Raw genomic sequence first — 22769 nt, forward strand, 5'->3', positions numbered from 1 at the left:
TCATGAATTGAGATGTTTTCTATTACAACATGGTTCGTAGGCCTCAGTGGCAACTTATATATTGGAACGAAGTCATGTCTTTAATTAGAAGCTAAACAATTACCCATACAGATTCTTTCAGTTTCAACAAGAAGTCTTTACTTTAGAACTCGAAAAATAATAATAACAATGACAATAGTGATTCATGACTCTCAAATTAATTTAAAATTGAAACTGTGTATTGGAAAAGCAGGCAACTTTGTACTTAATTAGGTAGTGTCATTATTACATTACATAGTCTTTAAGGTCAGTCAAGCAAAACCACATGTAAATTATAAGTTAAAAAAATAAAAACAAATGAGGAATTAAAAGTTATTAGTTTTATGTTTTGAGATGATCAACAAAACATCAATATTCTCATGACAAACCAGTCGAGAAAAATGGAGGATTTTAATGTAATATATATGAACTTTGAGCGTCTTCCCCATCTGCACAAGAACACAAATTTTTATTTTTTAAAAAAAGATTTAGTATTTACACCCAAAATGAATCCAAAAATGTAACTGGACAATATCAATCTTCTTAGTCATGCTTAAAACTTAAAAAACACTTTTAGCCCTGATTGAAGTAAACAAGTTATGTCTTCTAGGTATAAATAGTTCATTTACTTTACAATTTATAGTGTTTTCTTAGTTCCTATTGTGTTAGAAATATTATTAAATATCTAAACTTTTTGTCCATATAGATTGAAAAACTCATTCAAGAGAATTAAGTTATTACAAATTTAAAAGTGGAGATACATGGCTAAATTGTTACATGCTAAATTTTGAATTTTTTTTTTTTTCAAATCTAGAAGAAAATTAAATTGTTATTTCGTTAGGACTAAAGCACAATGATAAATCCAACCTTATACTAAATTACCAGGTGGATGGAAACGGAGTTGCACTGTATTTTCAGAAGTCGGATTGATGAGGTCTGCGGTTAGGGTTCACCTCTAACCCTCTTCGAGATCTTTCCCACAGCTGGTTTTCAATGCCTAGCTTCCTCAACTCTATCAGCCCACGCTCAACTGTTCATATGATAAAAAGAAAGAAACACAATCCCAGATGAGTGATCATTGTAGCAATATTTTATTTGTTCTTTCTTCAAGTACCATTCACTAAGCATCTAAGAATGGTGAACAATTATTATTAAAAGGAAAGGGAAAAAATGATGTTAATTTAAAGGAAATTCATTTGAAGCGAGAAACTGTGGGGTGTTGATAAAAGTTTTAGTGTTGTGTTTGAGAAAATTATTTTCGAAACTTTAATGAAAAAAATAAAGTTTGTAATCGTTGATTTGGTTTACCAATATTCCAAATGCCATTCAACTTAAATTACAAATAGCACATGATTAGAGTCAAGAAGAGAATCTTGATCCTGATAAGACACAATAACATCAAACAGGCTTCTTTTAGATTGGTCATACTCATAACTCATAAGAAGCAATATCTCTTCCACGTAAAGATTGATATAGAGAACATTTTTAACTAGAAAATTAAGAATGCAGTGAGTGAAGAGAGAATGAACCATCAACGGCATCATGAGAAGTAGATTTGTTAGTGTGGTTGATCCAGAACTCTAGACGTTCATCTGCTATGTCTGGTTCAAGTTCATCAAGTTTTGCTCTCTTCCAGAAATAGGTGAGCCAAGCCTACATCGCAAATAAATAAATAAATGTTAAAAAAATCTCTGAAGTGATTTTCAGAAAACAAACCCAAAAAATAGTACATTCAATTGATTTTCTTAGCTTTTAGGGTAATTTGCTAACCTATTCCAATTTTTTTGTTTAGCTATTTGTATGTTCTTAATAAAGCATAGCTTTGTGGTTTTGTCGAGGAATTCAACTATTTTTGTGGATTTCTCGTGTTTATGCGCCTAAGCCTTATGTTGTCTTTATGAAGTTGTGCTCTCTTAGTAGTTGTAAGCTTGGAATTGACAATTTAGAAGTTGGTTTGATTTGTGGTTTAATCCTCGCACTTATTTGGGCTTATTGGACTTCTAACCTCATCTGCTCATTAGACTTCCATTAGCTTTGGCTATCGTTCATGTGCTCTATAGTTTTGGTTTCCTTTATGGAGTTGGTTTGTTAGGTTTTAAGTCTTTGCTTTTTTATGTTCTTTTCCTCTTTGTATCTCAATAGTGTTTCTTCTCCTTTTTTTTTTTTTTTTTTTGCAATTTTTCTTTTCTCTCGGAAGCTATTGTCTCTTTAAGAATGGGTCTCTTCTCATTTTATCGATGAAAGTTGTATGTTTCCTTTTAAAAAAAGAATGGTTCGATTAACAATATCAATCTTTCTAAATAACTAGCACTAGAGAGAGTTTTTAAAAGTACCTTTCTATTAGCAAACCATTTTATTATAGATTGATACACACTACACAGCTTCTTCTTTAGTTAACCATTATCATAATCTTCCCAACTTATTTCTCACTTTCTAACATTTCTCTGACTGAAATCCCTCTCAAACTTTTTTCCCCTTCATATGCCTCTTTTAACGTTTTCCTCTAGCTTCAACTTTTCTCTCCTCGATGTCTCTCCATAAAAGATATCTAGATCACTTTCCAACATCTCTCTCTAGCTATCTCTCCAACTCATCTTTCATTCTCTCCATTTCTCACCTCTCTTTAAGACATCTCTTTTTCCATCTAATTTTATATCCAATACTTATAATGTAAAATGTAAAATTGTAATTCTAACTTTGTATACTAAATTCTTAAAAACCCATGGTAGACAACTTTAGATTGAATTGTGTGAACTCTTACACATTTTTCTTAAAACAAAAGTCATAATGTCTATAACAATCAATCATATTCTACCATAAAGATAAAACTGTTGTTAAATTGTGTGAACTCTCGCTTTAATTACTTTGCTTGTTTTGCTTGGTTCACAAATGAGGATCACACTTCCTATTTATAAGCATGAAATCCTTGAGCCCAAGCCAATAGATTTCTATAGATCACACACTCCTACTATCCTACCATTTTAGCCCGTCAGTTGTAAAAATTAAGAAATTTAACAGATGCAACATGTTAAAGAGAAATTTTACACACACGTGAAAAATAGAGATCATTATATACCTGCTTAAACGCTACATCCTCTGACTCCTCTGGGCTTAATTCTGTAAGTGCATTTGATTTAAGACAATTTGTATAAGTTTCACAAAAACATTAAAAACTACAATAAATTCATACATCGGTAAGATATCCGGATTGCGTTAAAAGATAAAGACAACCTGCCTAGTCCCATAACATTTGAGTGTCAAGGAAATTTGTAGGACATTAAGTTCTTGGTAGGTAGCTATCATAAATTAAACCTGTGACTTCTTAGCCTAAAACCTAGTGTGATGATATATAGAAAAAGCAAATTTATTTGCTTATCTCTTAATATATATATATATATATTTTTTTTTTTTCATTTTCCAAATCTAAATGTACATCATAAGTTCCTACCAAGTAAATGAGTTGTTTTGTACTCAAGTTAAACTACAAGTCATTCTCATTTCTTAAATAAAAACCAAATATAATGTAGACCAGAAAAAAAAGTAGAAAAGAAAAGGGCAAAGTGTTTTTAGTTAACATACCAAATGCTTCAAATTGTCCTTCTATAGGGAGCTTTGCTTCATCTACCCAATAACAAGAAAGTGCAAACAGTGTTAGACTGCACATATTATCCTAAGTCTATAACATCAAGAATCAATGGAAAATTAAACAATTATTTAGCCTAATATACATATCAAAGTAAAAGTATCGGTGAAGATAAATGCTCCTAACAAGTATCAATAAAGATTAAGCATGCATTAAATAAGTTATTATGTATCTAGAACTTGGGCACAAATATCCAGAACTAAATGTGATTGGAAGTAAGTTAAATATCAAGTTTCATGTAACTCAACATGCAGTTCTAAGTCCAGTGGAGTGGGTACACTTTTGTTGTCTTCTCAATATCTATCTCATGCTTAAATTGATGACTGATACATTGAATAGTGATTTTTTCATTTGATTTCCCAATCCTACCTGGTTTTAACAAATTTGCACGTCGATCGCGAGCCATTGCAAGAGCCACTGCGTCCTCTACCTTCAGAATAATTTCATTAGAAACTTATGATCACAGGAATTAAAAAATAAATAATGACAAGTCAGCTACCACAAATAGAAGTGACTCAAGTTACAGAGTTCTCATAATCAACCATAACAATAAAATAAAAACTATATTTGCTATAAGAATTTCAAATACTCAAGATGACAAAAAAAAAACATTTTTTTATGGGAATATTAAAATCATTCAAGTTTATAAACCATGAGAGTGCAAAGATGCATTCTTGAAGATAGAAAAACAAGACCAGACGTGATATAATCATATACCAGATCATTTTACAAATATGGATTGGTAGTGAAAGAACCTTAATAGCATACACAGACAATAGGAAACTCTATTTCCCTGCACAGATACTCTTGTGCTGTGATAAACTTTCCCGGTACAAATATGCTAACAAAGAGAATTGCATCTAACCTTTACTGTTTTCCTCAAAACATAATTTTTGCTACAATACATGAACAAGCACAGAATTTACGGTAATGATATGAGCAAAGTGACACTATTTTAAAAAACAAGAATACAAATGTTAGAGATGTGTTGATTTACATTTTCAGGATACAAATAAGAGTATACTAATATGTTCCATTGCTTTCGTGTGTGAAGTAACACATGAATTTCCATTCAATGTTCAATTTATGAAAATTTAGGCATAAGCAAAACGTATTATATTTTGTCCCCTTCAAGCACATAAAGATAGACAAAATGTGAGAAAAAGGACACGTCACTTTTTTGAACTGTTTAAAAACTGTAATACAAATGGCGGGTTGACACTTTCAGTAAACAAATTTGTATATTAATATGTTTAATTGCTTCCATTTGTAAAGAGTTAAAGATATTTGAATTTCATGCAATATTCACTTGGATGAAAAATCAAACCTTAGAAAAGGCATGTATTTTATTCATTGCAAAAAGATTGGAGTAAAGTAGGTCCTGCTAGAACTCAAAACAGAGCATATCTGTCGCTGCCCAAAGCATCCAATTTTGTTCCTCTTTCCTTTTTCTGATTTTCATTGCTGGTACAAGTAGAACGGAGTAATTGATGTAGAAGTTATATTAATCTCCCTCCCTCTCTTGCTGGTTTTTTTCATGGGTATTAGTGAGCAGGTTCTTTGTTTTATTTTTGTCAGCCCTCTCTCTTTTGCTTAGCTTCCGCAGGAAATTTTGTGGTGCTTTTTTTTCAACTCATCTTTACTACATTAGCATAAGATGTCTAGAATTTATTTCTTTATTTCAAAAGGACCAGTTCCTGAGTCCGTCGAATAGAGAAGACTCTTTATCCTGAAAACCTTTCTTTTGTTGTACAAATCTAGAATATTATGACATTGAATAAAAATACGAAAAAAGAAATAAAAGTTTCAAGAATTTCAAGTGTATAAGTAAAGCTGGAACCTTCAATGTGGCCAGCTCCCGCAAACCTCTCTCCACTAAAAGCATGCTTTCGACATTTGACTCACTGGAAAATTCGTTCAAGTCTCGTTGATTTTCTCTTCCCTCCAAATCATTGCTTGCTAATAAAGATTAAAAAAAAGTGTAACCGCATCAATGAACACGATCAACATAAAGGTTAAAAGACGCTATCAAATCACTCAGCAGCTGGACAGAAAGAACAACTCCCCCACCAAACATGGGAAAAAGAAGAGGGATATCTTGAACATTTTCATCCCTGTACAACGGTTTTACCTGTCACCTCTTTAGCTTTCTTTCCTGCTTCCAAAACAACTTCAACGGGACTTGAAGTAAACGATGACCAGTATTCATATCTTGCTCCAGCTACCTCAGCATGAATACCTGGTTGATCCCTAGGTTAGTCCAGAGATGGTTGAACCTTCTATACGCCATATGACAGAAGATATTCATTATTCAACGGAAAACTGAGAAACAGTCCAAAAGAACAGTTAGCTGATAGTTCTAGTAGATCTAGGATTGGGAACCACTGTGTCTGGAAAATGAACAGACAATTTTGACATACAAGCACATGATTACAGAACCAAAACTCCAACATACCCAAGGGCCTATTCAATTCTGTTCAACAGAAGATTCTTATTTCAACTGGGAACAATGGAAGTCCTATGAATATCCATCTCACGATGCCCCTAATGTCTGGATTTATTGATATCATCATGCAAATCAAGTCATAGCAGATTTTTAAGCAATGTACCTATTTGAGGAATATTTTAAACAAGATCTTGGAAAAGGCTTCTAAATTTCATTTCCTGCCTGATAGTTAATCATTTAACGTAAAAATGAGTAACAAGATAAGGAAATGGCTCCATAGCTATCTTTTCAACTTGCATCTTTATTTCAAAGCAAAGAGGAATCCGTGCTGCTAATCTCCCTCTTGGGACCAGATTATTTGTTGCAATAGAAAATATGGGAACTGTGTATAGATATTGAAATTTCTGGAAATTTTGAAACAACATAAGAATAGCACAATGCAAGTTCCATAGAAAAAAAGGTCACCATAACGGACGCATAAGCTCCAGTATCGAGCAAGCCAACACCTCTTCAAAACAACCTCTTCCTAGCGTGAAAGAAGCATGTCAGACAAGTATTTCTAAGATGGACCAAAAAGGAAGTAACTACACCGAAACTTTAACAACAGACCATTTCTTCTTTGGTCAGTATCATTCTATGGGTCATAATCCTAAGCGACTGCAACTCTGCCTCAGCTTCGTCCAAGTGCTCCAAAGCAGATGTTGCCTCATCCCTTGCGGTCTGAGTCAAAGTACTTGTTGGTCAAATTCAATAGAAGATTCATATTAGTGGTACTAGTTGTGTACGTTTTTCAACTTCTGCATACCTCTGCTTCAGTTTTAAGTGCAGCAATATGATGAGTACCTCTGCTCCCGTGAGATTGTGATGCAACTCTCAAAGCAGCCTGCAAGGAGCGGATGGATACACCTTTCTTAGTGTTGAATGACATATTCCTTTGTTTAATATAAGGAGACAACCCACAAAAAGAGAAGGATATATTATTTTTTCGTGGCAGAATCTGTAAGTAACAAGTTTGATCACAAAACTTTTGAAGTTGTGTCTATTTATATACTTTAGTAAGTTGCAAAACTCTCAAGATTGTGTTTTTTGGTTCTAGTACTTCAAAAAAGTTTCTAATTCATCTTGAGACTTTCAATATTGAGTCTAATAAATTTCAGTTGTTAACTCCATTATTTAAGGATTACATGATAATCTAATTTCAAATTATCAAATAGTTTTAGGAATTGTTAGAATTAGTGGGTTTGGTTCATAGGGAGATTATGGGAGATTTACCCTAAATCTTTTTTCCTTTTTTATCTCATTGTGTATTCTATTTATTACCCTCATTATACCTATTGTAATTGATCATAAAATAACAAGAACAAAAATATTGTGGTTGTTCTCCCAGTACTCGGATTTCCACGTAAGTCGATGTTTCGTTCTTTTATTGCTTTCAATAGGAACAGGTAACATTGGCCGCAAAAAAGCATCCAGATTGTCAATTATCATTGATCTTTGATCTATCATGGTTCCCTGGGTCTAAGGTACATACTTTTAGGACATCCTAGTTTGAATGTGTAGAATGGGTATGGAGATCACAATGGCATGATAGATGCACTTAGATGGATTTAGGAAACTTCAGCAGTGGTCTCGGGGATTCACTCTATCCACTTAAAAAAGAATGTAGGGAAAGCCACCTAGTAGTCTGTCTCCGTTTTTATGGTAGCAGCCGAACATTTACCCATATATTGAAATTGTGCAATAAAAAACAATTTAACAACATTTCCAGTTATAGTAAAACAAACCTCTCTCTGCTGCAAAGCTGCCTCCTTCCTAGAAGCAAAACAATAATGAATTGTGAAATCATAAGAGAAGTGAAGTGGCATGCAAGTTGCAAGAGAAAATAGAAGTTAGGAGCTAGCCTGCTCAAAAGACGGGCTTCTAGCGTCACACCTTCTCCAAGCATAGCAACCTAAATATCACGTTTGTGTACTTCAAAAATGTGTTCATTGGATGGGATTTGTATTGACAATATCAAGATGTTCCCATCACTGAAACGTATAGATTTATTTTTCTGTACTGGTACACAAGCAGCTATTCTGCAACTATGAAGTGCAATACAAAATTGACTATAGCACACTAAAGAAGCAATCTGGTTGGTTAGCTTCATCAAAAAAGATACCTAATCCAAAAAAATTTCTTTCTGGGTCTTGCCTGATAGAAACTCGTTAAAAACATTTAACACTTGTTTGTTCCAAAAGATCCTAGTTAATAATAGAAAACATACATCATATGAAATGAAAGTATAATTCCAATGACTACCAATACTATGCATGCTAACCAAGACAACCAAAAGAAGATAATGGAAAGAGGCAACTATTAACAGAGGGTGGCATGAATTATTCTATAGGTTGCCTAATTGCATCACAAATGATCAAGAGAATTAGACGGGAGTAATAGGAAGATATGTTAAAGAGAGTTCCTGACAAATGAGAGACTAAAAGGGTAATTTTCCCATATTTCGAAAAAAGTCTGAGATAATACTTCTAAATAGTGGAAGATTATAATCCAATTAATTGCTTTTACCTGACTCTCAAGCTGCCGGGCTCTAGCCTCTGCTTCCTCACATCTTTCTTCTGCAAGTCGAAGCTGGGGAGGCACATATTAGATGTATGCCAAATGATATAAATGAAAAGCCTATCACTTTTACATCGATGTTATTTAGTTATCTGGAGTTACTATTGGGCTCGAGTTTGATTAGTCAGATTGTGAACTATGTAACTTAGAAGGGGTATGGGCATTGAAATAGTTTCCATATGATAAACGAATGAACTCTTAATCTATAGAGCCTTTTTTCCAAAAGAAGAATGTTCCAACAGGTATAAATTGTTCTTGTTGAATTGAGGACACAAATAGATCTATAAGAATCGGTCAATAGCTCTCCTACAAGAAAAGCCAGAAAAGTTGTCGGCATCACCTTTTCAAGTAAAGTCTCATTTTCCTCCTGTACCATATCAAGCTGCACCAATATCATAACCACCATTAGCAAATCTTGAAAGAGTCAAATCTTTATACATGTATCGAAATATAAGTTCAGTCAAAGAAGTTGGACCTAGGCACTTTAACTTGATCTTGAATTAACAATGAAATAAAAGTTCACCAGAAGAAGACATAAAGTTTTACTTCCATCCTACAAAAAGGCTAGACCAGTAGACCTTTAATGGCAAATGCATTTCACGTGAAAACAAGTCTATTATTTGGATTCTACCAGCCAGCTAACTGGGTCAGCAGGGGAAACATATGAACTTGGTCCGGTAATGACATTATTTCTAACTGAACGTAGCAAAATCAAAAGAAATAAAATAAAAGGACGAATAAGATGGCATCAGCGTCATTGATGGTCCATTGATTTGTTGATCTTTTATGAATTTAATGAGATCAACCTCAGGTTTCTCATACTGTAAAGGCATACCTCATCCTGTAGATCAGAACTGGAAGGCTGGTTGCTAGTGTCTCTGAAGTTTATGCTTCCCATATCCAAAGATAGTCTGTTCAAGGGAGAAACCCAATCATAAATAGACATTCGAGCAACAAATATTAGTGGCAAAAGATTAAATCACAATTAACCCAAAAACTTAAGGTGATAGTTTTTTACTGATATAATTATCTCAATACTACACTCTCCTTCACTTGTGGGCTTAAAAATTTGTAAAAGACCTAACAAGTAGAAATCAATATTAACTGGAGAGGAAATGACATTATAGGGTTTGAACACAAAACCTAGTACTATGTTAAACCGACCCAAAAGCTTAAGTTGATAAGATATGGCTATTTTAATTGTCTCAACACTTCAACACAAGATATCACAAATTTTACTTCACATTACCTGCAGAGACCAAAATTAAGTCTACGAAAATTTAACACGCTACTAAGTAGTGAAAACCAAATACCTCTGATGCATTGCATTGCTTTTACTCCCAAATAAGACTTCTTAATTTTTTTTAAAAAAAAAAAACATTTACTAAGCGATGAAATCCTAAACACTCGTAACAAATACAACATTTTATGGTTACAAAATAACCCACAGTGCCTGGAGTAAACAATCATCATAAAGCTTTCTTAATACAAACACTATCAACATAAAATGTTTGCATTATCAAATCCTCACAAGATGATCACATGTTTTAATCGGTGATCTAACAATAAGTTGAGGGTGGATAGCTATCCATAGAAATGGTACTTCGCTATTTGATTCTAAGACAGTAGCAAGGCATATTGGTGATAATGACATAAGAAATAAGTTCCAATACCTCTTATCTCTTTTGGTGTCTAACTGACCCTCTGTTGGAGTTACTGGAAAGCTTGGTCTAATTGATATCTTAGAATCAAACTGAGCCTCTTTTGGTGTCACGGGCAAGGCTGGTCTAAGTGACGTTTTGATATCAAATTGACCCTCTTTTGGAGTTACAGGCAAGGCTGGTCTATGTGATGCTCTAGTATCAACTTGACCCTCTTTTGGAGTTACCGGCAACGCTGGTCTAAGTGATGTTCTCGTATCAGATTGACCCTCTTTGGGAGTTACTGGCAATGTTGGTTTAAGTGATATGGATACAGAAGAAGGTACCAATGGAACAGTCCTGACTCCCAAATTTGGACGACTAATTGATGTTGAACGAGTAGATGGAGTCTGTTCTATGGAGTTGCCTAGATGGGATGAGCGACCAGAGGTCGAAGTGCGAGTAATGAGCGGCTGTTCAACATTATTATCAGAATGAGCTGGCCGATATCCTAGCGTTGAACGACCTGACAATGATTGCTCTGTAGGGTTCACAGTTTGAGATGCTCGACCGATTGATCCCGCATGTCCTGAAGTAGGTTGTTCTTGAATAGTTCTAAATGATTGCTATATTTAAAATTTAAGCATGTATTAGTCTTGCCAGTAAAACATGAAATAACATTTATTAATAGTCTAACACAGATGGCTGATACGACCATATAGAATAGTACAAATGGGCAACTATCATAAAAGAAAAACACGGGCAAATTGCACAATCTAGGAGCTTAAGAAAATTTCCAGATTATGAGTTGACTTTTAGAACTATAATATTACCGAGTAATGGAGTTCATGAATACTAAAAATACTACAAAATAAGAATTAGATCATTTTCAGATGAGAAACAATCCCTCTTAATCAATTCAACGAGTTCATTGGTTTTATTAGCTAACATTTAGAACTCAGTTGTTTACATGCTCAAATTTTGACAAACAAAAATGCGTCAAATAAATTGGCATTAAAAATAGGATGGAACTTGTCCCTTCTTAGGGCGATGCTGTGAAGTGTTTACTACTATCAAGGCTTTACATACATGTGATTTACCCATTATAAAGCAGTGCAAAATAGATTCCACTTGGAAAGGAGAAAAATTCCAAGCTAATAACTAATATTTTCTCAGTCAAGGCCTCTAACCTTCATGCCTGAACTTGTCACAGACATAAGTACAATGGGACATATTTATATTCACAAACCAAATGTCATGCAAACCTGAACAAATATTTAGTATTTAACACCGATATTACCATAGGAGAGCGGGCTCTGACTGATCTTCCACCTGCTAGACCAATGCTCCCTGTGCCACTCGCTAAACTATAATCAAAAGAAAGATCATCTTCTTCATCCTCATCATCAGCTGAACTTGCCATCACTTTAGCAAGCCTTTGTGCTGCAGCTTTCGCTGCATTGTTCTGTCCCCTCCTGGAATTTGCCAAGCCAGTTGAACCTGATCGGTTGTGGTGGGGAAACGAGGACACCAACGGCGACGCTGGAGCCAGTGGGGTGCCAGCATTACTTTTCTGTCGAGTATATACCGGTCTCATCCGATCCATAGCTCCTGTTATCCACACAATCTAAGTATCCAACGGGATTAGGGACAATATTTGCAGAAACGTAATGAAAAATAGACATACGTCACTGACATATTTAAACCAAATTCGAAAACAATTAATTACAGATGAAAATCAAAATGAAAAAATAGAAATGGAAGTAGGAGGACATCACAAATTTCAAAGAATTCGAACAAGGATCGCGCGAGTTTGCAAACCTTCTTAATCTTCGAGCTGAGGATTGGAGAATCAAATCCTCCGATTTAATCGACTTGCGAAGGATTATTCATGGGAGAAAACAAAAAATTCCTCCGAATTAGACCTCTATGATCGTGAAAATGGATTTCGTGAAAGAGAACGAAGCAAGTACGGAAATGGAAAGAGTCCAACGCGCGAACATGGAGGAGGTTAAGAAGAGGAGGGAATGAATGAAAGTGCAATGCGAATTTGTTTGTTCTTTTGGACGTGCCGCGGTTTTTGTTCTGAACGGTTAGTTCGTTAACGTTTCTCGATTTTCATTTCGGTCCCTACATTTGTTTTATTTTTCAGTTTCCTCCCCACCGAGATCTTTCCCTTTTTCATTTCCCTAAAAACTTCAGGGTTTTTTTTTTCTTCAAAGAATAATAAACAATAAAAAATAAAAAGATTTAAACTTTTGGAAAAAAAAATAAAAACAAAAAAAACAATTTGATTTTGACAGCATCATATTCTGTCAAATAGATTTTGACATGTTATATGTTGTTAAATGTTTATGTATTTAATTGCTATATTTGTAACAATTTAAATATTTTACCACTCATTTTTAAATAAAAAATATATAGTCTCTTTAATTGATAAATCAATTATTAATATTTAATATTTAATTTTGATCTCTTTTTTCTCCTTTTAATTTTACATTATTTTTTCAGTAATAGCAGTTAGGCGCAGAAAAATTCACATTTGTTTTTGTCATCTCAGGAAAACTTTTATGGTATATATGTAGTTTTAATCGTTATCCGTTTCATTAATTTTAAACTTGTTTAGAATAATATTTTTTGATTAAAATTTTATGTTAACTACGTACCTCGTGTGTCCTCTAATAACCAACTAGAATCAATAAATTATTTAGTTTGGATGTTGTCAACTTTTTAACTTTTTATTCAATTAAAGTCGGTAATAACTATTTCAACAAATTGTTAAGAAGTTAAAAGTGCTCATTGTCAAATATATGAAAACATTTTAGGTTATTATACTCTGATCAATTGGAGTTGAGTTATTTCCATGTCCAACTTTGATATTGATTAACTAATCTGCATTTCAAAGCAAAAAGCAAAAATGTTGCAAATGTAAACATAAATGCGTTACAAACTCTTTAAGTCTTGATAACTTGTTTAAAAGCCTAAATTATAGATGCTTATATTGATTTCACACCCAAAAGAGGTATAAATCTAGTGGTAAAATTATATTATATTCACGTTACTTTTAGAAGTATAAAACCCATTTCTGAATACATCCCTATTAATATGTATGTATTCAAACGCGATTAGGTTCTATGTCAATGTTAATCCTACGAACAAGAATCAACAACTTTTTTGAATCCACCCCTTTTAATAATAAAGCTGATGGTTCTGAACTTCGACCTTCTTATGAATAATATATATAATATATATTCTTCACCCATTGAATCTAGAAAGGAGAAAAAACTTGGAAACAAAAAGTCTCATATCATTATTTTAAGACCTAATACACTGATGATTAGCAGATTAAAGAGAGAGAGTGAAAGAAAGACTGAAGACTATAGAGCCTAGCTCTTTCAAATCAAGATGACAAGTAAAATAAACTAACAGAAGAGCAAAATGGTAAAAAGGGGAGACTTGTGTTCGCTCACCCCTCTCCCCTCTTGAAGGCATGCAGTGGATGAAATATTTTTAAGCACCTTTTTTTAGGATGAGATCCTCGATCAGATCTGCAGCCTCTTGAACGGTTGTGATGCTTTGTGCACTCTCCTCTTCCACACTGATCCCAAACTCTTCCTCAAGTCCCATCACAATCTCAACCTGTTCTCACATACATATATGATGTATATTATTTGAAAATTTGGAAGGTCAAGGATTATTAAGAATTAATCTTAGAGTTCTTTATAAATACAAAGGGAGTTTTAATTTGATTTGAATGTGGTAGTTTTACAAATAAAGGGAACTATTGTAAATGACAAAATCAAACTACCACATGGGCAACTTTTAATTTGATTTGGATGTAGCAGGGTTGCTCCCAAGTTTTTTCCTATAGTTAAGGGCATGCAAAGGGAGCTTTTTTTTTTTAATCATGGGTTGGACATCTTCCATCATCTTTGTGCAATCACTCCTCACAACTCATGTAAAAAAAAATTAAAATATTCTTGAAAAAAAAAAAAGAAGAAACAAAGGTTGGGCTTTGGTGTGTGTTTTATAGGAATATTGTTCTTGTATAAAAAATCTTAAAATAAAATAAAAAAAATGGTAAAAAGACATGCAAAGGATAAATTTGATGAAACATGCGCAGTAAAGTACTTTACCGTGTCAAGAGAATCAGCTCCAAGCGTTGAAAATTTGGATTCGCCATTAACAGTGGAATCATCTGGCAATGCCAATTGCTTCTTCACTATTTTGCTAACCTTTTCAACTGTCTCTGGCTTGGCCTGTTTCATAGTTCACACAATTAAACGTCAAAATGCAACAATACTTAGTAATTGGCATTTTCTCTAAGAATTACATGCAACAGAAAAAAAACTTACAGCACATGAAATTCGAAGCGACTGTAATCTTCTAGATGAGAAATTGTTTCTCCCTTGGAAAGAAAACGAAACCCTCCTTGAACCTGAAAGCTTGGATGTTCCCTGCTTACCAAGAAATTCAACAGTTCACCAAAATGATAATTAATCAGAGAACATATATGACCTATATAGTCTCATAAGGTCAGAAACTCAAAAAGAACAATAAACAAATGATAATTAACAGTACACACATATTCAGTAAAGCATGCAGATAATTTTTCAGGACATCAAGTTGACTGATCATCATAACTAAAACGGTAAACGATTATATACGTAAGGATTAATCAAGATCGCTCGTAATTTATGGTCTGTTGCCTTTTTTGGACCTGTTACTCCCTGGGAAAGCAAGTAATTCGAAAACTATTCCCTTCTACCCCTCCGGCCCCAAATAGCCGTGAAAATTCGGGAAGAAATTCAAATTAGTACATGAAACAAAACAATTAAGAGATATGAAACATTCTGAAATCAAAGAAGTGATACAAACTCCATCATCCATACGTTTCATAGCCATGCAAATACAATCACAACACGGATTCAAGCCAATGCTCCAAACTTCGTAATTAACGACAATGTGAGAGAAAACGACGCTAAAATGGAGATCAGAATGGTTGAAACTAAGAACAGTTCCGAGGCAATTGACTATACAGAAAGAACAAAAAAAACAACGTAATCGTACAACAGATCCACTAAACGCATGCAGTTAAGAAAAAGAAAAGGAGAGAATTGAAAATTAGTTACAGCGATTTGGCGCCATTGAGGAGCTGCAGATCGCAGAGAGAGTGATGAAGCTGTGATGGAAGCCATCGACAAAGGGAAGAGAGAATTTGGAGTAGGGAAAACGGATAGTGCAAAATGGGACGGAGAAAGCAAAGCGAGCAAGTTCGTGGCAGTTGCAACAGCTTAAATAGGTAGTGTTTGATTGCGGGGTTCCTTTTTTTCATTAATTAAATTGTTTTTGGAAGGAACAATATGGACAAAGGACGGGGGACCGGTAACGGAGGAACCGAAGAAGCTCGCTTATGGGCCTTGTTTAGTGGGCCGGAAATTTTTTTAAGAGATAACCGTAAAATTTGGTATAATCAAAGGAAAAATAACAAATCTGAAAAGTAATAAGATTTTTGACAAGTTCAATTTTTTTTTTGACTTTTTTTACTCTGATTTAGGTAGGATAGTACTTTTTTTTCATTGATAATATAAATAATGAGGAAAAATATCATGCCGACTATTTATTTTTTAATATTTCTAACCTAAAATTTATAATCCATTTCAGATTTTTTTTAATATTTTGAATTCAAATATAACATCATATAGTGTTTTTGAATTATTTACATTTTAAATTATTTTTAAAAATGTATCCGATAAAATGATCAAATAATACATATTAAGTTTTATGGCTCCTACAATTGTTTTAATTATGACACTTATTTTGGTTGTTTTTATTTAAAAAGTTAATTCAATATTTTTGTATTACCTATTTCCATAATATTTTTTATAGATACTCTCCCATGCAAATATGAGACGAAATATCACAGTTCAAAAAATAGTGTATTTGCAGACGGAAAATTTTAGAAAATCTTAATATTTTTGGGATTGATGAGATTTTTCCAATATTCCCTAATATGTGTATGATATTTTCGAAATTGATAAATTTTTCAATATCCCCTAATATGTCTATGACGTTTTCCGGATGGAAAAATTTTCTTATGTTTATAATTGTAGTTTTAATATTTAAATCAAGTAACCTTTATTTATTTAATTCATAAATATTATGTTTAATAACGCTTCCCTATAAAATCGATAACATATTTTCAAAATTCATTAGATTTTATAATATTTTGTGAATTTTGAACTCAAATATTATGGAAACACTAATTCATTATTTTTGTATTATTTATATTGCAAATTATTTTAATTAGATTTCTTTTATTATTTTTGTATTATTTATATTACAAATTATTTTAATTAGATTTTTTATTTTGTATGTTCCTGTTTCTGACTTATAATGTGTTGACTTTCTTTACGTTATTGTTTAGCATTATTGGATGGCTTTACAATGGGTATACGAAGTAAATGGACGTGAAATCATGCGAAAGTAAATGATAGGTGAAGAAATATCGGAAGAAGATGAAGAGATGAGTTTCAAATGAAACGAAAATTTCTTAGCGTTTCAAATGAAACGAATGAAGTGAATGTTTGGAGAGGTTATGTAGAGCTTCCTATTAATGACCATTAGATATAATTTTATGTTTTTTGGAGAACATTTTCATAGGATTTTAATTGTACGTGAGATGTGTTGTTTAATTACATGTATTTGAATTTTGGAAACAATCGTATTTAGGTAGGGGCATTTAAAGCATTGTTTCATCTTTTTTTTTTTTTTTTCAGTTTTTCAGTTTTGCTATTCTAACAATTTTAAAATATTTTTGCTATTTTTCCAAAGTAACCTCCTAATTTGCTATTCTTCTTGTCTACCTCTTTTAAAAATGGAATAATTGACAAACTGGATAACCATAACAAAGGGAAAATAGCTTAAAGTTTAAGAAATAAGTAAAGTTGCAAATATAGCACAATCGGTCAAAAGCTTATAATAGGAGTCTATCACTAATAGACTATGTTGTAAATATTGATTTATTACTAATAAACCATAAAATATAACCAACAAAATTTCAAATAAATCATAGAGAACTTAATAATTTTGCTATAATTTATAATCAGTTTTAATTTCTTTGCTATGTTTGAAAATGTCTCTATATAAATATTGGAGACTCAAAACTACCAAGACGATATACGAGCGAAGAAAAATGAGATATTTTAATATATATATATATATATATATATATATATATATATATATATATATATATATATATATATATATATTGATTTATTCATTTTATTATATATATATTTTTAAGGCAGGACAAATATACTCGTTGGTAATTGATGAAAAATAATTGAAAGATAACCGGTGGAAATAGATTTAATTTTTAAAATCAAATAGAAAGTGATGTTTAAATGAATAAATATTTAACTCTTTCGTGGATTAATAGTTGTACCATTTTAAACATTGAACTTTATTATAAATATATCAATTTTCTATCAACTGCATTTATTTTGATAAATCTTCACGTAAAATTTGTAATTATACAAATTAAATTCATAAATTAAACCATTTAAGCTCTCCGTACGAATATCTTTGAGAATACTTTGTTCATTTACTCAACATGTAAAGAATCTTATGAACTGACTTTCTTAAATATTTCATGAGAACTTTATAATTCGATTAACTCAATCGATAATATACTCATAAAAGTTCTATATTCAACCTGAAAATTTAGGAGTGGAGATTGATATTTGATATAAAAAAAAAAAAAAGTGGTTAATCATTTAAAGTTCATTGACTTTCTCCCCTCCTAAATTGGACAATATATGCCTCATTAATAGACATTATGTACATTGGATTAACATGAAATTTATTTTATTTGTTGTTTTTATTTTGGAAAGATAAACACTAAATAGTGTGTGGCTAAAAGAGTTGGAATTAGGGAAAGATTGAGAAAATGGTGTGAAAGGAATATATATATATATAGGCAAATTATACACTAATTTTGTAGAAATAAATGAGGATTAATAAATAAAATAAATTGGGTTTTATTAGTGTCTCACCCACTTTTTTTCTACCTCTCTACTCTCTAGAGTTTCCCTCTTTTCCAAGTTTCCTTAAATTCTCAACTAACTATTTTGGTTTGTTTCATTTTCACCCACTTCTTAACTAACAATAACCCCTCCTTTTATCTCATTATTAATGTATAAACTTAAAACAATTAATATTTTAAATAATTATAAAAAATAGTAAAATCAACCAACTACTTCAACCAAAATTGAATATAATGAGTTTTTGTTCTGTAGTGAATTTTTTTTGTTAATGTGAAAAAACCATAATAAATATTAGTGTTTTTCCCCCTAATTTCTACCGTGTTTTAGTTACTATGTATATTTGTTTCGGTAATGTATTAGTAGTAGTTTTGTAACATTAATAATCTCAATTATGACAAGTCATTTAGGTAAATTAATTGATAGTTGAACTAATGTTTGAAATGTGTTAAATGTGTTGGCTTTATTCATTTATATTCATATTTTGTGAGAATTATATTTTTTTTAATGTCATAATTTAACTGATTTTAAATTGGTAGAAACTAAAGTTGGGTTTCTTCGTTAACAATATTTTTTTAATGAAAAAATAGAAATATATATGATGAGCAAAACATAATAAATATAGAAATTAAAATTCAAAATTGCAAACACACACATATAGATATTAAATTGGTAGAAACTAAATTTGGGTTTCTTTGTTAACAATATTTTTTTGCCTTGTAGTTATTGGGTTTTTATCCTTTTTTTATGTGAATTAAATTATGTTTTATTTTAGTGGTCCAAATAATTATTTTATTTTATTAAAAGGAAGTCATAAAAAGTTAATAATTATAATATAAAAAAAATGGCTTAGATTTAAAAAGTAGTTCAAAAGCTGGAAAGCAAATTAAATAACAATAATTATTCTGAAAAAAGGCAAAAATAAATACCAGGAATATGGTAGTTACTTCCTATTCATATCTGACTACTTTTTAATCATTACTTTCTTTTTATTTTTAAAATAAAGCTCACTTACATAAATACTATTTTTCTTCTTCTTCTTTTTGCCTATATTAATTTTATTAAGAAAACGTAGAGAACAAAATACAGTTAATATGAAGGGAAAAAGAAACAAAAACTTCTACCAATCACAAAAGTGAAAAAAATATATGTATGTGTAGGAACGTATAGACATCGTATGATCATATAAAAATAAGATATGGAAATTATTTTGATTTTATTACAAAAGCAACCAAAAGTTTACAAAAAAGCAAAAGTGATTCTTCAATGATATCGTAAGGTTGAATGGGACCAAATATTTGATGATGACAATCACAAAGTTTGAATTTGAAAAGAAAAAATATTTAATTTTTTTCTCCCCTTAGATTTCATCTTCTTATGAGCCAAAAGGTAATTCAATCAGATCTGAATTGATGAAATAATCCTATGCTTCGTTTCAAACCTTTTTGCCCTTTTCCTTTTGTTTCCCTTTTCATAATTCATATTTAAAGCGCTCTTTTAAAAATACTTCTTTTTTTTTTTTTTTTTCTTTCAACTCTCAAATATTATAATTTAAAATTAAATTTATTTTTTCAAAGCCTAAATTTTGATATCTAGTAATCAAATTGAAATAAAAACTCAAAACTAAGAAACTAACAATTTAATCCCTTCAAATTTAATAATCAAATAAAAGTAGGCCAACAAATAATTCTCCAAAAAAATCACAACTTCAATTCTTGGATAGGCATTTTTCATTCGCATTAAAATACATCTAGTTTTGTAAATAACAAAATTAATCAAGAATAAGAATAAAACAAATTATTTGCACATCACTAAAAAAATCAATACCTACGAAAATTTAGATTTTATCAACTTTATCACTTTTTACAATTCTTCCATTAAAATTTGTTCTTACCCACCTCTCAAACTTGTTTGTTATATAAAAATAATAATAAGAAAATTTGTCACAAATAGCAAAATTGACAAAACATTTACAACATATAACGAAATTTCTATATTCTATCGACTCATTATAAATAATAGACACTCATTATAAAAATTCATCCATCTCTATTGTTGATATAATCCAAAATTTTATAACTTTGTAAATATTTTAATTTATTTTACTATTTTTAAAAATATTATAATAATAGTAGTAATAATAGAAAAGCATGCTCATGCACATTTTTTTAAATAGATTATTCTTTTTTTCAAAAGTAGATGCAACTTTTAGATATATATTAATTCCAACTTTTAGATAAACATTACAAGTTATCCATTTTTTTAAGGAAAACCTTTTTCCTATGGAAAATGATTGAGAGTAAGAAAAGTTGGTCAGAATTACTTTGTGTAATTGAAAAGGAGACTTACTTTCTTGTATATCGTAAATTTTTAAAAATAAATGGAAGAGAGAGAGAATGTTGATTTATTTTCAACAAATTTGAAAAAAAGCAATTTTTTGAAAAATACTTTTTCTCTGTCAATGGATGAAAAGTTTGGTTCATTTTATCCAGTATTTTTTACAAAATTTTATAATTTAGAAAAAAATTGAGTGTAATTAAAGCTGTGTTTGAGTGGTTTTGTTTTATAAAGTGTTATATTTTTTAATAAAACCTTTATTTTAATTTAAATAGAGGTAGTGAAATAAATCAATTACGTTGAAAAAAACAAATGAATTTAAATTTTTTAAAGTTTCCTATTAAAGCATGGACGGAGAAATATAATTTTTTATCTTAAAATTTGTTATATAAGTATTGTGTGAATTTAACTATGTTTTGTTGACATAAAAATTATTCTAAAATTTCAAACCAATGATAATGATAAGTTGGAATCACCATTTTTTTCTTTCAAAATTTCACTTATTTTATATTAGAAAAACCAATCTTTTAATTAAGTTTTACATATTTTTATCAATTATCATTGAATAAAAAAATAACAAAAATATAGCAAAATTTCCAATTTATTAGGTAAATTGATAAAATATAAAATTATATATATATATAGATATATAACATAATTTCTACATTTTGAAAAATGGAAGCAATGTAACTAAGAGTTTGAAAACTCATATTTCTTGTAGGTAAGCTGTCGAGAGTCTCTCAAATTCATCACATAACCATTTACTTCTATCATTCACAAATTAGTCTTATCATAATGCGTTTTTAAAACACATCTTTTATAACAAAATCTATAAATTGTAAAGTATAAGCAAAATGTTAAATAGGAAGATAACAATGTACGACCATATAACTTTTTAGAATTAATGTTTATTTTTAATAACCCGAATAATTAAAGTTCAATTATAGTATTTTTGAGACCTATCATTTAACTTCAAAGAGAAAAATATATATCTTTTAAGAATAAAGCAATAATGCATGGTAATATCGTTGTTAATAATTGTCTTTTGTGTAGACCATGACTAACACATCATTGAGATGTTTTATCATAGACTAAGATGAAACGATCATAGTTAGTGATAATTCGAGGTAGAATAGTTAAGAAAAAAACAAATATAATTAAATGAAAATATATTTGGTCAAGTAAAATACATATCAATGAAAATTTTCAACACCTAATATAGCCGAGTGATTTTCAGAGATGATTTTTAAAAAGTCACTATGATGCATGTTTTGAATTTTTTTATTAGATATAAATACTTTCTTTTGGTCAAGTCAAATATCATAAACAAAACTATGTATTAGTACCAAAAATTGTACTAATTTAGACATAAGATCCATTAATTTTAAGAATAGTAATAAATATTTGGTTAATTAGGTTTAGAATATAGAAAAATAAATTAAAATATTTAAAAAATATAAAAAATTAAAATTTATGATGAAATTTTGTGTAACTATTTTTATATAATACCAAACTTTGCTACGTAGATTGGTACCAAAATTCCTCCAAAGGAAGTATGAACAATTATTACATAATTATTTACAAGTGAGTTAAATAAAACAAAATAAAAGGAGAAAAATGAAAAACTACTATTTATCTTATTTATATATTTTTTAATTTAAAAATGATACTGTAAGCTTATAAAAGCTTAACTTATTTTGATTTATAAATAGGGTAAAAAGTCGTGTTTAACAAAAATAAATGTATATTTTTCTATATTATGTATTACAGTGATCTTATTTATGAGTATGATAGACGAAAAATCTAACCGACTTATTAAACCAAAGTCTGTTAATTAGAAAACGAGAGGAGAAAAGTTTCAAATCAATAATTTTAAAAGAATATTTATAAAGGTTGAAATTATTCTACCAATCTTTACTCATCATCATTGATGGATTCCGGTCAATTTTTTTAAAAAAATCATTGATGATCCTCCCTTAATTCGAAAATTCCGTTGTTGAAATCCCTTGTAAAGTTACGTA

At 30.5% G+C, this 22769-nt stretch overlaps 2 protein-coding genes across 5 annotated transcripts; both read right to left on the reverse strand.

Annotated features, from left to right (window-relative positions):
- Positions 1–196: 196 nt before the first annotated feature.
- Positions 197–12495, reverse strand: LOC101217350 (coiled-coil domain-containing protein SCD2). Of its 4 annotated transcripts, none has more exons than XM_011650484.2 (19): positions 12185–12494; positions 11664–11974; positions 10397–10989; positions 9559–9634; positions 9064–9105; positions 8673–8735; positions 8009–8058; positions 7892–7919; positions 6913–6990; positions 6717–6827; positions 6573–6633; positions 5793–5900; positions 5502–5620; positions 4031–4091; positions 3598–3639; positions 3095–3135; positions 1548–1671; positions 886–1048; positions 197–467 (listed from the first exon to the last, which is right to left on the reverse strand). In XM_011650484.2, the coding sequence occupies exons 2-18, from the start codon at positions 11967–11969 to the stop codon at positions 933–935; spliced, it is 2019 nt and encodes a 672-aa protein (XP_011648786.1). In that variant the 5' UTR covers positions 11970–11974; positions 12185–12494; the 3' UTR covers positions 197–467; positions 886–932. The 4 variants fall into 4 exon arrangements, 3 of the variants coding, with proteins under 3 accessions (XP_011648786.1, XP_011648785.1, XP_031737161.1); XM_011650483.2 differs by having other exon boundaries at positions 11664–11990; positions 12185–12477; XM_031881301.1 differs by having other exon boundaries at positions 901–1048; positions 11664–11990; positions 12185–12476.
- A 1137-nt stretch (positions 12496–13632) lies between these two features.
- Positions 13633–15652, reverse strand: LOC101216307 (acyl carrier protein 1, chloroplastic). Its single transcript, XM_004139158.3, has 4 exons — positions 15496–15652; positions 14719–14820; positions 14500–14622; positions 13633–14002 (listed from the first exon to the last, which is right to left on the reverse strand). Exons 1-4 carry the CDS (start codon positions 15559–15561, stop codon positions 13874–13876), a joined length of 420 nt encoding a protein of 139 aa, XP_004139206.1. The 5' UTR covers positions 15562–15652; the 3' UTR covers positions 13633–13873.
- Positions 15653–22769: the final 7117 nt, after the last annotated feature.

The sequence above is a fragment of the Cucumis sativus genome, chromosome 2 (assembly GCF_000004075.3).
Source record: "Cucumis sativus cultivar 9930 chromosome 2, Cucumber_9930_V3, whole genome shotgun sequence".
Lineage (NCBI taxonomy): Eukaryota > Viridiplantae > Streptophyta > Magnoliopsida > Cucurbitales > Cucurbitaceae > Cucumis > Cucumis sativus.

What these genes read in the sequence shown, in the direction of transcription:
- LOC101217350 (XM_011650484.2), bottom strand. Translation starts at nt 11,969, where the DNA reads ATGGATCGGATGAGACCGGTATATACTCGACAGAAAAGTAATGCTGGC. An exon ending in GAAGCCCGTCTTTTGAGCAG is followed by an intron (nt 7,920 to 8,008) that starts GCTAGCTCCTAA and finishes TTTTGCTTCTAG; the next exon opens with GAAGGAGGCAGCTTTGCAGC. An exon ending in GGGAGCTGGCCACATTGAAG is followed by an intron (nt 4,092 to 5,501) that starts GTTCCAGCTTTA and finishes ATTATTCTGAAG; the next exon opens with GTAGAGGACGCAGTGGCTCT.
- LOC101216307 (XM_004139158.3), bottom strand. Translation starts at nt 15,561, where the DNA reads ATGGCTTCCATCACAGCTTCATCACTCTCTCTGCGATCTGCAGCTCCT. An exon ending in CTCAATGGCGCCAAATCGCT is followed by an intron (nt 14,821 to 15,495) that starts GTAACTAATTTT and finishes CTTGGTAAGCAG; the next exon opens with GGAACATCCAAGCTTTCAGG. An exon ending in CGCTTCGAATTTCATGTGCT is followed by an intron (nt 14,623 to 14,718) that starts GTAAGTTTTTTT and finishes ACTATGAAACAG; the next exon opens with GCCAAGCCAGAGACAGTTGA.